General features: G+C 45.5%; 1 protein-coding gene across 3 annotated transcripts; it reads left to right on the top strand.

Moving 5' to 3' along the window:
• The first annotated feature begins 6,200 nt into the window (after window positions 1–6,200).
• On the top strand, window positions 6,201–11,930 carry SPRY2 (sprouty RTK signaling antagonist 2). Of its 3 annotated transcripts, none has more exons than XM_062636918.1 (2): window positions 6,201–6,276; window positions 10,149–11,930. In XM_062636918.1, the coding sequence occupies exon 2, from the start codon at window positions 10,200–10,202 to the stop codon at window positions 11,139–11,141; it is 942 nt and encodes a 313-aa protein (XP_062492902.1). In that variant the 5' UTR covers window positions 6,201–6,276; window positions 10,149–10,199; the 3' UTR covers window positions 11,142–11,930. The 3 variants fall into 3 exon arrangements, with proteins under 3 accessions (XP_062492902.1, XP_062492904.1, XP_062492903.1); XM_062636920.1 differs by lacking the exon at window positions 6,201–6,276 and adding an exon at window positions 7,318–8,358; XM_062636919.1 differs by lacking the exon at window positions 6,201–6,276 and adding an exon at window positions 8,794–9,060.
• The last annotated feature ends 742 nt before the right edge of the window (window positions 11,931–12,672 follow it).

The following is a 12,672-nucleotide window of genomic DNA, read 5'->3' as shown; positions in this document are numbered from 1 at the left end:
TTTCACCCTGGGTTTTCTCACCTATATAAAACAGACATGGCAACATCTCTTGAAAGCTGTTTTGAGATCTGTGGAGAAAACTGTAATAGAATATCCAGCATTTTAATTGCTGTCTTTGATACTGTCATAATCAGGAGAATGAAACAGTTCTACGCAGATCTAACAGCAGGATCAGCATATTTCCCAATAGTATTTTTTTGCAACCATACAAATAGGGTTTTGTGTGTGTGTTCTGATTTTCAGACAAATAATGGGAAATGTCATTTTTTGTTTTCCTTTTCATACAAAATTCATCCCTCTCTAGGAAACTGTTTGATTCTGCACAGGACACCTCTGCTTTGAGGATGTGCTTGTGTGTCACACCAATGAATACAAGCCTTTCACAACTGAAGAAAATAAATATAACCTCAGCATATGAAAGATGATACAATTTTTAACAGTTGCTCAACCTGCTTGCTTTGATTTGCAGCAAAATCTCTAAGTCTTATTTATACATATCCCTTGGCTGGCTTGCATGCGATACGCTACCAATTGTTAATCTCTTGGAGGTATTTATTTGAACTCCTACCTCCAGTGAAAGAAGGTCTCTTAGGTTCTGGGAGCAGAGTAGCTGTCAGACCATAGAGGTCAGTGTAAGCTACCTCAAACTTCTGGAAGATCTGTGCTCTTCCAGCTACCTTTCTTACAGCACCCAAGATACCCATTTACCTTTCCACTACACTGCAGTTTAGAGCTAGTTTGGGTATCTTTCACCATTTGTTTTCTGTGATGTGTGGATTCCTATGGACTACTTCTAAATGGGAGGTCTTATAATTTATAATTTTCTAAAAAAGTCTACACTTCCCTCATGATTTTTTTTTTCTCTTCTAAAGCATAGAAAAAATCTACAGACTGATGAAGTTTGAAAACTACTGTGCAAACCACCATAAAGGTGTGATAAGTTACTCCACAAAACCTCTTCTCAAATTTCCCATAACTGCTAACATTGACCTCTTCCATTTCTTCTAAGTTTCCCCAGGTCGACACACAAATGTCTGCATTCTGTTACAAAATATTTTCAGATTTTACAAACTAGCAAGCACTTACTAACATCTTAATAGGCAAACAGTTAATTTTGCATAAAATTCTAGTATAGTCAAGCCCATCTTTATCTAGCCTTTATCTAGCCTATTGAATGACGTTACAGAGTGCAGTGTTTCAAATGTTGACAGACATGGCATGTCTATGCCATACTCATGATTACTTCTACCAAAGCAGTTGAAAATATTAGGAGGAAAATCCTAGGACAAACAAATACAAAAAGTCTGCTATAATATTAATTTAGCAAATAAAATGCACTTACTCCTATCCATGCTAAATTGTTCTACTTTTGAATATTTTGTCTTCTCATTTGAGAAGAGAGAAGTTGAATTCCAAAAAAAAAAACAGTGCTGATTTTATCAAGGACACAAGTATAACCAAATAACATTGAATGGCACATCAAAGAGCATACTAGTTTTATTAGAACAATTTATATGCAAACGCTCCACATTATATTACAAGTACTAAATGTATGTATTCTTCAGTATAATTTCAGAAGGATCAGGACAGGGATTTGTTTATTTTTTAAGTTTACATACCTATATTCGGTATTCAATGAGAAAATACTCTACTGGCAAGTGTCCCTCCATATACTGTGGCATTCATCAGAAGGGATAAAGTTACACAAGATCTGGCCTATATCACCTTTAAGGAAGGTGGAGATTATTAGCTAGATCTGAATAATAGTAGTTTAATCCCAGAAAATCTGGGCATCCCTAAATGCAGGAGACCAAGTCCCAGCAACTGCACAGCATGTGTATCCCTAATGGGAGCAGCAGGTATTTATTCTGTATTCACATTTAACAATGCTGTTCCTTGTCCCACCAGAGCAGGTTCCAAGTAGCTTCTGCTCATTTTCCCCTCTTAAGGAATTGTGGGATTTCCATCAGGTAACCTACAATGAAAATCACACAAGCAAAACCAGCAGTACTGAGTCAGGGACCTAATTTTCTTCATTAAAAATGTCCAACTATTTTTACAGCACAGTGAGTTTGACTTCTCTCTTTCTCTCTGTGATATATCTAAGTGTCCTTGTCTGCCCTGAGAATCTCAATGAAATATCAGTTGGCAGAAAGTTTTACAGCTAATCACTTTTTAAAAATCCTATAATTCTTTTATGTACATTACCTTTTTCAGAGTTACAAACATGAAAGGCAATCAATTAAAGGTTTAAGCTCCTAAGGAAATTCTGGGCATTGGAAGCAGTGTGCAGCCAAACTTAGTCCTTTCAGGATGTGCAGAATCAATATCCTCACATCACAGCATTAACTCATGAGATGATGAACAAAATGTTCTGGAAGTCAACAAATTTACTGCACTTTCATCCCCTTGCAAGAAATTCCATATGAATTAACTTCCTTTTATTTTACAAAAAGAGGAAATACTACTTGTTTTCAGGTCCTGGGTCTGAAAATCAAACCACGTAAAATCGTGTGGGACAATATCAGGATGATGCAGAAAAGTTTCAGCTATTTCTGTCGTGTCACAGACCTCACTCTGCCCAACTCTTCACCTCAAGTCACTGCAATTGCTGCTATTCTATCAAACACACACACGTATCTATATGTATATCAATGTATGTGTATATGTGCATGTACACATATATATATGTCCACCAGCTACCATTTCTCTAGCGGAGAATGAACTAAAGACCTTCCATCTCCAAAAACGAGGTCTGCTTGAGTTAAAAGAAAAAAAATAAAAATAAAAAAAAAATGCAATGGTTAGAGCAAACCACTAGGGGAAACATAGTCACATGCATTAAGCCGCTATCCATGACAAGAGATGTGAAATGTGAATGATACATGTAATCCTGAGAAAGCTGGTTCCAAGGTAACATCAAATGAAAGGCCTGAGAATTCAGCTTTGATGTTCCAAACCAAAACCAAACCAAAAAACAAACAAGCAAGTAACACTTTATATTGCATTATTTGTCCACTAGTTATTGATCACCTGTGTGCCAATTAGTGCAAAAAAGAGGCTTCTCTTTCAAACTCAGCACTGCTGTATGATTGGGATTTTTTTTTTTTTTGTCTTATTATTCTTGTTTGGGTTTTGGAGTTTTGTGTTTCGGTTTGTTTTGGTTTTCGGGGGTTTTTTGTTTGGTTGCTTTTTGGTTTTTGGCTTTGTTTTTGTTTTTTTTTTTGCATAAGACACTGATGCCTTACCATTTTGCACACGCAACTGGATTTGTGAATAAAAATAGGTTCACTGTTTTCATATCTGTCTTTGGGACTTCTCACTGTATCAACTGTATACACCTGTACTTGCAAACTGGCATATAAATAGCCAATTGCACTACTGACTGATTTTAAAATGGTATTATGAACTTTCCAGTTTAAACACTATTTACATACTCAATATAAATACTGATAGATAACCTAACAGCCCTTTAACTATGTACAGGCTTGCACAAAGAGTTCTTCGCCCATTTTTTACTTTGCTATGTAGGAGGAAGTGATTTTTCTCTTTCCGCAGTGAATGACATTAAGATCGTGCCCTCTTCCCCAGGTAACCCGTGGATTTCCAGCCTGCGGACAGGCACACCTCCTACGATGCCCAGGTCAGTGCTCGGTGCATTCGCGCTGCTGGGTGCCCCCTACCGTGAGGGAAGCCCAAGGCAAGGCCTGCGGGCTTCCTCCCGCCTTTCCCCTGCCACAGCTGGAGCTACCCTCCTCGGCAGAGCCTCTGGGGTCAACCCCCGTAGCCCTGCCGCCGCCGCGCTCCCTCTGGCGGGCAGAGCGGCCTCGCCGCCTTCGCCTCCATTCCCCGGCAGCCCCGAAGGGAACCCAGCCCCGCGGGGCTGCGGCTCCAGCCGTCGGGCTGCCCTGCCCCGGGCCCTGACGGGCGTTTCGCTCCGTCTGCACGTCCAGAAGGGAGAAGTGGATGGGAAGGGGATGGTGCCAGGGCCCCAACACCGTCCCCTCCGAGGCGGCAGAGGTTTTGTGCATGCTTATGGAGAGAGGTGGCCTTTGGGAAGGGGAAAAAGACCCGTGTAACTCAGGCTAACCCTACTGTCAGGCAACTGCGGAAAATAATCTGCAGGTTCAGAATATTATCGTGAAAGAATAAGTATATGCCTGTAAGAACGCGAAAACCCTAGGGCTGCCAGTGTAAGGCACTGCCCTTTTTATTTCCAAGTTTTTACAGAGGATGACCACCCTCTTCAAAAAGTGGTGACAAGCAGGTGTAGAAGAGGAAGTGCCTACAAAATTGCCTCGAATAGTAAAAAAGGCTGATAGGGGTTTTGCACAGAGGACTGCTCATATAAATAATGCAGTGCACTGCTGCCTTGCACATCGTGTGTATTTTAAGCAGTGCCACACGTGATGCGGGTAATGTTCGTGCTCGCTGCCTGCCTACGTGGATACACTGCTTTCTGCGGTTAGATACACGGAGGCACAAGATACCCGGGCCCAGCGACAGTGGCCCCCCTGGCGACTTTCCTACAAAAGGCACCGAGCAGGAGCCGTGTCAGGAAACGCCCAGAAGACAAACAGTCACGTTTGTGAGCTGCTCGCAGACCGTATCCCCTACATGAATGGGAATTAAAGTTTTTTCTTTTTCTACCCCTAAAACCCCTCCAGCCCTCGCACAGGCGAAAGCATTCCGCTGCTGTCCGGGACATGGAAACTCCGCAGCAGCTGGAGGCGCGGGAAGTACCGCAGCGCTCTGTCACCGGCCTGTCCCGCTCCCCCCGTGCCGCTCCGCGCCCTGCGGGCCCCGCTCCGCTCTCCCGCCCGGCCGCGGGGCCGCCCTCATCGCGTTAATCCGCGGGACAATGCTCCCGGTAACCACCCTGCTTTCGCCCCGGCTGAAAAGGGCCGGAGAGGGAAGGGAAGGGCAGAATGGGGAAAAAGGGGGGCAAAAAGTGTAAACTTTAATTCCACACGGTTAAAGAAACACGGGGGGGGGGGGGGGGAGCACCTGGAAACGGGTTTCCCGACATCCCGCCGAGGCGGGGAGAGCGCGCCTCCCTGCCCGGGAGAAGCGAGCTCCCCTCGGCTCCCCTGCAAACCTATCGCCGCCTGCCTCTGAATAAATACACGAGCACAAAAGCAGCCGCAGCGCCGTGTGACCGCGCACGGAGGAGCCTCCTGTGAAAACAGGCTGCTGCCAGGCCTCCGGAGAGGGGCGGAGGGGCTCAGTGGGGATCAGCGGGTCTACGCACCGCCCCGCGCAGGGCCGCGCACCGACGGGCCGAGACCGCGGCCGGGTCGGTGGCGCTGCCCTTTTGAATGCCTCCCGCAGCTCGGAGTGCTGGCAGGGCGCTGGGAGCGCCAGTGAATGTAGCCCCGCAGAGCCAATGAGCTGGGACCGGATGCGATATATCCTCTGGGACAACAACTGCTCTGTTCCTCCTCAGATCCACATGACGCCATTTACTGCTGCTTTTGCAGAGAGATCACCCTACCTCCTCCGGAAAGAAAAAGCGAGAGAGGGAGAGAGAGAGAGAGCAGAAAAACGCCGAACCCCTACAGCTCAGATCTCAAACCTTCCTCCTCCTCCTCCTCCACCTCCTCCAAACACACAACAACAACCACCACCACAAATCCGCTGCGCTCCCAAAACACCCCCCCCGATTGCAAACCACAGAGCTGCCTGCAACACACACACGCTCGCAGAGGGAGCGAGAAAGCTAGAGGGAGAGAGGGGAGAGGAGCTTGCAGCAAGCAGCTTCTCAGCAGAACGGCTACATTGCACAGGCTGCTTTTTTGGAGGAGCTCAGTGGAAGAAAGCTCTGGGATTTTATTTTAGATCCACTTTATTTTGTTTTCTTTGGCTTTGCCCTTCCTCTTGATCATTTGCAACAACAAACAAACAAAAAAAAAAAAGTGACTTGGTATTGGCGATTCGGCCTCCGGTTCATTGAGGAAAAAAAGAAAAGTGTGTGTGAGAGACTTTGAGTGATTTCTTTTTAGGAGCAAAGAAAACCCACCCTGATCCGGAGAGGTGTTTTTATTCTTATTATAGTATATACGCGCACACACGTATTTATAATCGATCTGGGAGAGGGACCTAACTTTGCTCTGGACTTTTTTACGTGGTGATCATTCTTACTTTAATTTGCAAGTTGGACTAAAGCAGAGTTTGGAAAAGAACTTTTTTTTTTGCTTTAGGGCTGGATTTATTTGCAAGCCGCAGGAAGAAGAAAATACAAGAGAGAGAGGGGTTTGGTGCGGCGCCGCGATCACGGTGAGAGCTTTTTCCTTCTTTGCAAAACAAGCTTTTCAGTAACCCCCCTCCAGCCCCCCTTAGTTGCTCCAAGAAAACTCGTGGAAATGTTTGAGGCTGATGCCTTTTCCATTCGTACAGGTTCTCCCTCTCGCCCCTTTCCCCTCTCCTTCCTTTCTCAGAGAGGAGCCGGAGGTGGGATTTCAGAGCGTTTTCGCTCTGAGGGGGTGGGGGGACCTCTGCTGGGGTTTACCGACTGAGCCTCCTTTGCGCCCCGCCGGGGTGCCTTGGGGGCGCGGGGGGCGGAAGGCTGTGCGGGCGCGCAGGCATGCCTACGGAGGCTGCGAGCGGGGCGGCGGGGGGGACCCAGAACACACGGGCCGGGACACGCAGACACACAGAGTTCCGCGTGCTCTCGGTGCTGCGGAAAGCGGGGCACGGGCGGTCCTCGCCGGGCACGCGTGGGTTTCCGACAAGCCCCGCGGGGAGGTGAAGGGAGGGCGCAGCTGGGTGGGCGAGCGCAGGGGCAGTTTGTGTGAGTGTGTGTGTGTGTCCCTTCGTCTTGGGGGAGAGCGAGCAACCCGCCTTTCAGTGCGTGATTTACGCCCGTCTGTAGTGGCGTCGGGAGATCCGTGCAATTCGGAAGTGAGTGCACGTCTGGTACAAACCTACGTGCGTGCATGTGTGTATACACATCTCTGTTTCTCGTGTGATGAAATTAATTCGATCCATCAGACGAGCAAAGCTCTTCTCGAGGTTCTGCCATGCAGAGGGCATATGTGGAGGAGACGGAAAGCTTCAATTTTTGCTTTTACTTCCCTCCCCCCCCCCTTAGGTGGGTTTACTTTGTAACACCCCCTTTACCCTCCCCCCCCCCCAAAAAAAAAAAATCTGCTGGTGTTTTCAGCAAGTTATTTGTGTGTCAGTTTGCCCCACCCCGATGGTAAAGTCCCTTTTGCCCTAATCCATAGTCTGATCACACACTCGGCCCCTTAATGGGGGTTTCAAAGCACTTTGAAAGAAGAGGAGGTGGTTGGTGTGTGTGTGCGGTGGTGATGGGGGTGGGGGTGCCTTGCACAGGCTCCGGACACAAAACAGAAATTCACGGGCAGAGGACTTCTCCCCCTTAGGCTCGCCTTCTCCCCGCCAGCCAGACACGGGATTTTTCCACAGCACGCAAGAAGCCCCTTGCGTTTTAAACTTCCCCGAATGTGCCGAACGCGAAACCCGGCCCCCTTGCTCGCCCTTTTGCCAATCCCAGCTAGGAAAAGTTAGCAATCATGGCACTTGAGCTCTGCGAGATTGGACTTTGGCTTTTAGAAGTGTGGAATCGTGTTATCGCACACACGCACACACAAAAAGGCGAATGCTGCTTCCCTGCTCTTGGTGGATGGAAAGGGGAGAAGTGCTAGATCAGAGAGAGGAGGAAGAGACGTGCTTTCCCGTAAGAGTTTTCAGGCAAACGTACTTTCTCAAATAAATGTGCTGGAGGTTTGCGTCTCGTCCTGTTAGCGGATCGATTAAGGGGTGAAAAAGGAGGGAGGATCGCCGGGCTCGGACCGATGTCCCGCTGGAAAGGCCCTTTTGGTCCCTTCGGGCCGGGGCAGAGGGGGATGGGCTGAAGGTCAGGCAATTTGCAGAATATGCGTAAAATAAGGGGAGGTTTTCCAGCGACTGGCTTTGTGAAGCTGAGTGGGTGCTTATGGCAAGGCGAGAGGGGGGTAATGTGCCTTTTGCCCGTCTGTCCCGGAGGTGTTGTCTCCAACCGTCTGCAGGGCTCCTGGCATTAGCCGGGAGGGGGAACAAGGCTTCTTTAGCATCTGTCGGGGGAGGGCAGGGGGGAAGAGTTAAAAGGAAACATGGGTTTGACGTTCCTGATAAGGCGGCCTCAGCAGCCCCCTCCCACCCCAGAGGATGTCTCCTGGTTATCTCCAAGTTGTCTGCACTTGCGGGACTGCCGGCGGCTCCCGCGGGCAAGGGGCTGCCGCCTCCCACCTGCCGCGCCGGGATGGAGCCGGGAGCTGGGCAGGGAGCTCAGCGCGGAGCCTTCTCCTCCGCCCCCCACCTTGGCGTCTGAGCCGGTGTCGTCTTAAGCGCCTGCAGGTCAGGGTCAGCTCCGTTCTTGCACTGGGTTGGCATTTCTGGAGAGGCTGGGTCTCATCCGGCGTGCCTTCTCGGCTGGCTGGGTCTGCCTAAAAGCTGGATGTGCAGGAGAGATAGGGCTGCTAGTTCATCTTAAGGGTGGGGAGAAGGTTTTATTTTCTGCCCTTTTCCTTTTTAAGATAGTTTTCCAGATGAGAAAATGTCTACTTAAACTGCTGGTTGAAACTTTTTATATGGCAAAGGTTTTAATATGAAGAAAACATCAGTAATAATTCAAGATAAGTTTGCAAGACTTTTTTTTTTTTTTGGGGGGGGGGGAGGGGGGTAGGGCACACACACCATGACATGCACTCCGCATGTCACCAGGATTTGGCAATATTTGAAATAGGCAGGCAGTCTTAAAAAATAGATTTTTTTTTTTTTTTAAGAAAAAGCTCTTGAGGGGAAGGAGCCAGGAATTAAAAGGTTAAACATTTTCCACTGATGCTAGAATAAAGACAGCATCTTGAAGTAGTCATTGTTAAACTGTTTGGCCATATTTTATTATACAACGGTATAGTATTATTGTTGGTAACTGATGTGTACAGAGTAACACTGTGGTGCTCTTTCTAAGTATAATTGAAGACGTTGTGTGGTCCTTGTAAGAAGCTTGGTTCCTGCTTGGGTTTTAATTGTAAAATATTGTTCTGGATTTTTGTCTAGGTAATTGGATTTTGGAACCACTTTAAGATATGATAAAGGCAAGGCAAATATTAAGAGATTTAGAGGGCAGTACTTGAAACTTTTGCATATCTGAGCATGGAAGTTAGTTATTTACAAGTGCTCATCTTCTGGGTCCTTTACTAGGTTTCCATTAAAATTCTTAAGTCTGCAATTCTACTTTGTAGTTAATGATCCTTTAAAGCACTATTCGAAATCAAGTAGACTTCTTAGATGATGGCATTGTTTGGTTATATTATGCATGCCTCTGTCCCAAAGGCCACTCTTGGTAATATTTACAATTTGAAATGTAGGCTATGGAATTTTTTACACATTAAAAAAAAAAAAAAACTGTGGTAGTATTGCTTTTGTAGTATTGAGCCTTAAAATAACAATCTCAGTGGTGTACACAAGTATGACACACACTAAAATACTGGAGAGAGATATTTTTACTTGTGCTGTTGAAGTTTTTGGTAGCACTAACTTATTTAAATGTCTAACCTCAAACATTTTATTGCTATTTAGTGTTTTTCTTGGGACCATCGGTATTAAACTAAAATTTCCTATTTACATCATGTAAAGTTTAATGTGTAAAAAGACTAGCCTACCAAAATATTATCCAGTTTTAAACAAAATTGGAGAATTATATGTCTGTCATCAGCAGGTCACATTACACTTGCTAAATACTTGAGGGCTTCTTTTTTTTTAATGTAAGTTTTTCAGTAGCATGATATGAAAAGAAGAGTCACTTGAAGTGGTTGAAATGTGATCACTCTAAAGGCCACGGTCTAACCAGAAGATGGCCTAGGAAGCCTTAGTTAGCAGGAGCGAGACCTAGACTTTCTAGAGCCATAAGTTAAGATACGTGGACCTAGAACAGAATCCCTTTAAGCTGTCCATAGGAGCAGGCAGGACAGGCCAAGGGAAGTGCATTCAGCTGGCAGACACTCTGCCCCAAATATGACTCTTTTTTTTAATGGCTGATGCATTACTTGATTGTGTGCAGTGCTGTGGGATCCTGCAGGCTTGAAAGCCTGCTGGAGAAAGCATGAAATGTGTTGCAATAGTGAACCCTCTCTTTGTTGCTACAGGAATTCAGATGTGTTCTAAGCCTGCCGGGGTGAGCACGCTTCTGGGCACTGATGGAGACAAGAGCTCAGCACAGCAGCGGGTCACAGGCCTTGCAACAGGCTCGGCGTGACAGTGGGAGACCACACGGGGAGCCCGACCAGCGGGATGTCCTGATGCAGCAGGTTCACGTCTTGTCATTGGACCAGATCAGAGCCATCCGAAACACAAATGAGTACACAGAGGGACCTACAGTGGCTCCACGGCCAGGGATCAAGTCCACTCCTCGGCTAGCAACCCAACCCAAAAATGAAAGGCCCCATGGCTTGCCTGAGCATCGCCATTTTAGCCGGATTCAGCACACACAAATACATGCCTCTCCTCGAGCGCCTCTGTCTCGTTCTGTCAGCACAGTCAGCACAGGTTCACGGAGCAGTACAAGGACAAGTACGAGCAGTAATTCATCCGAACAAAGACTTCTCGGGTCATCTCCAGGGCCAGCTGCTGATGGGATAGTCCGAATGCAGCCCAAGTCTGAGTTCAAGTCAAGTGAGCTGAAGCCGCTGAGCAAAGAAGACTTGGGAGCACACAGCTACAGGTGTGAGGACTGTGGAAAGTGTAAGTGTAAGGAGTGCACTTATCCAAGGACCCTCCCATCATGTTGGATCTGTGACAAGCAGTGTCTTTGCTCAGCCCAGAACGTGGTTGATTATGGGACTTGCGTTTGCTGTGTGAAGGGCCTCTTCTATCACTGCTCTAATGATGATGAGGACAACTGTGCTGACAACCCCTGCTCCTGCAGTCAGTCACATTGCTGCACTAGATGGTCCGCCATGGGTGTGGTGTCACTCTTTCTGCCTTGCTTGTGGTGTTACCTACCAGCCAAGGGTTGCCTTAAGTTGTGCCAGGGCTGTTATGACCGGGTAAATCGGCCGGGGTGCCGCTGTAAACGCTCCAACACCGTTTGCTGCAAAGTTCCCAGCGTCCCCCCCAGGAACTTCGAAAAGCCAACATAGCATCACTAGTCAGAAATACTAAAGTGACAAGGATTATTTTAAAGTACATATGCAACCAACTAAGCAGCTATGGTCTTGGCACTGTAGTAGAAGGGCTGGGGAATCTACTTTGCTGTTTGCAGTGAAATGCTTGCCTCTGTGTGCCATCTTAACTGATACGCTTGTTAGAATCCAGCTAGTGGCATACAGAAAAAAGAAAAAAAAAAGGGATGCAGTACATTGTGACCCACATATTGCATAAGCTAAAGCAACACAGACACTCCTAGGCAACTCTATTGTTTGTGAATAGTACTTCCAAAATTTGTAAATTGGCAAATGACTCCTTTTTTTCATTGTTTTCTGCCAGAGATAATGTGCTATATTTTTGTATATACAATAATATTTTCAACTGTGAAAAATAAGTGGTGTCATAAGACATGGCACAGTCACAAAATATTATACTAATATGTTGTACATTCGGAAGAATGTGAATCAATCAGTATGTTTTTAGATTGTATTTTGTCTTACAGAAACCTTCTATTACAAGACTCTGATTTCCCTTTGGACTTCATGTATATTGTACAGTTACAGTAAAATTCAGCCTTTATTTTCTAATTTTTTCAACATATTGTTTAGTGTAAAGAATATTTATTTGAAGTTTTATTATTTTATAAAAAGAAATATTTATTTTAAGAGGCATCTTACAAATGTCACCCCTTTTTATGAGGACGTCATAGTTGCTGCAAATAAGGGGTGGACGATGCATATGTTCACTATAAAATAGAAAATATATTAACGTTTGAAATTAAACTGGGCTACTTGTCATTTTTTCCCCCTATTTACTGTCCTGAGTTGGGAGAATTGGTGCTTCTAACTGCAGATTTCACAGGGATACAGTCACAGTGAGTCTAATACAAGAATGAAAGTAGAATTTTTAAATGTATTTTTTTGTGGTTGTTTGCTGCTTCACCTGAAAATAATGCGGGATTTTTTGCTTCCTTCCTTTGCACAAGTGTCCCATATACTGTTCCTACGATCGAAAAGGAAAATGAATATAGGAAAATGCATTAATTCATTCCAGACTAGGACTAATAGGCACTGAAAGCTTGACCTATTCTATAAGTGATGAGCTTTTGTGCTTCAAATAGGAAATAAGTAATCATTCACAAAAAATGTTAGGCTTGCATGGCTTTACTCAGAGAGAGAAAATAAAAAAAAAAAAAAGAAAATTAATACAGTCAGTGCAAAAATCTTGCAGGATTACTTGTTAAAGTAGAAGAATACGCCACAGTGAATGATAGAGCTGAACGCAGTCCAGCCTTATGTCAAACATTTGCCTCACTTGTAAGAAGAAAGTTGCTTGATTTGTCATTTGTGGCAGTTACCTTCCACTGAGGTCAAAATCCTTTCACTGCCAAGTTTCCCACCGGAAGCCTAGAGAATGATTTACCTTTCTTTATTAACAAACTATCATTTCCTGTTCTGAGCATGTCTCTCCAAATTTAGAGCTCTTAATGTTGAATTTTATTTATATGTTTCTTAAGCTGGTATT

The sequence above is a fragment of the Pezoporus occidentalis genome, unplaced genomic scaffold (assembly GCF_034315485.1).
Source record: "Pezoporus occidentalis ecotype Australia unplaced genomic scaffold, CSIRO_AGI_Poc_V1 ctg5, whole genome shotgun sequence".
In the NCBI taxonomy this organism is placed as follows: Eukaryota; Metazoa; Chordata; class Aves; order Psittaciformes; family Psittacidae; genus Pezoporus; species Pezoporus occidentalis.
The sequence above is the reverse complement of the archived record's forward strand: the minus strand, read 5'-3'. Positions and strand labels throughout refer to the sequence as shown.

Bases quoted from the DNA above. Each gene is read 5' to 3' on its own strand.
- SPRY2 (XM_062636918.1), top strand. From the start codon at position 10,200: ATGGAGACAAGAGCTCAGCACAGCAGCGGGTCACAGGCCTTGCAACAG.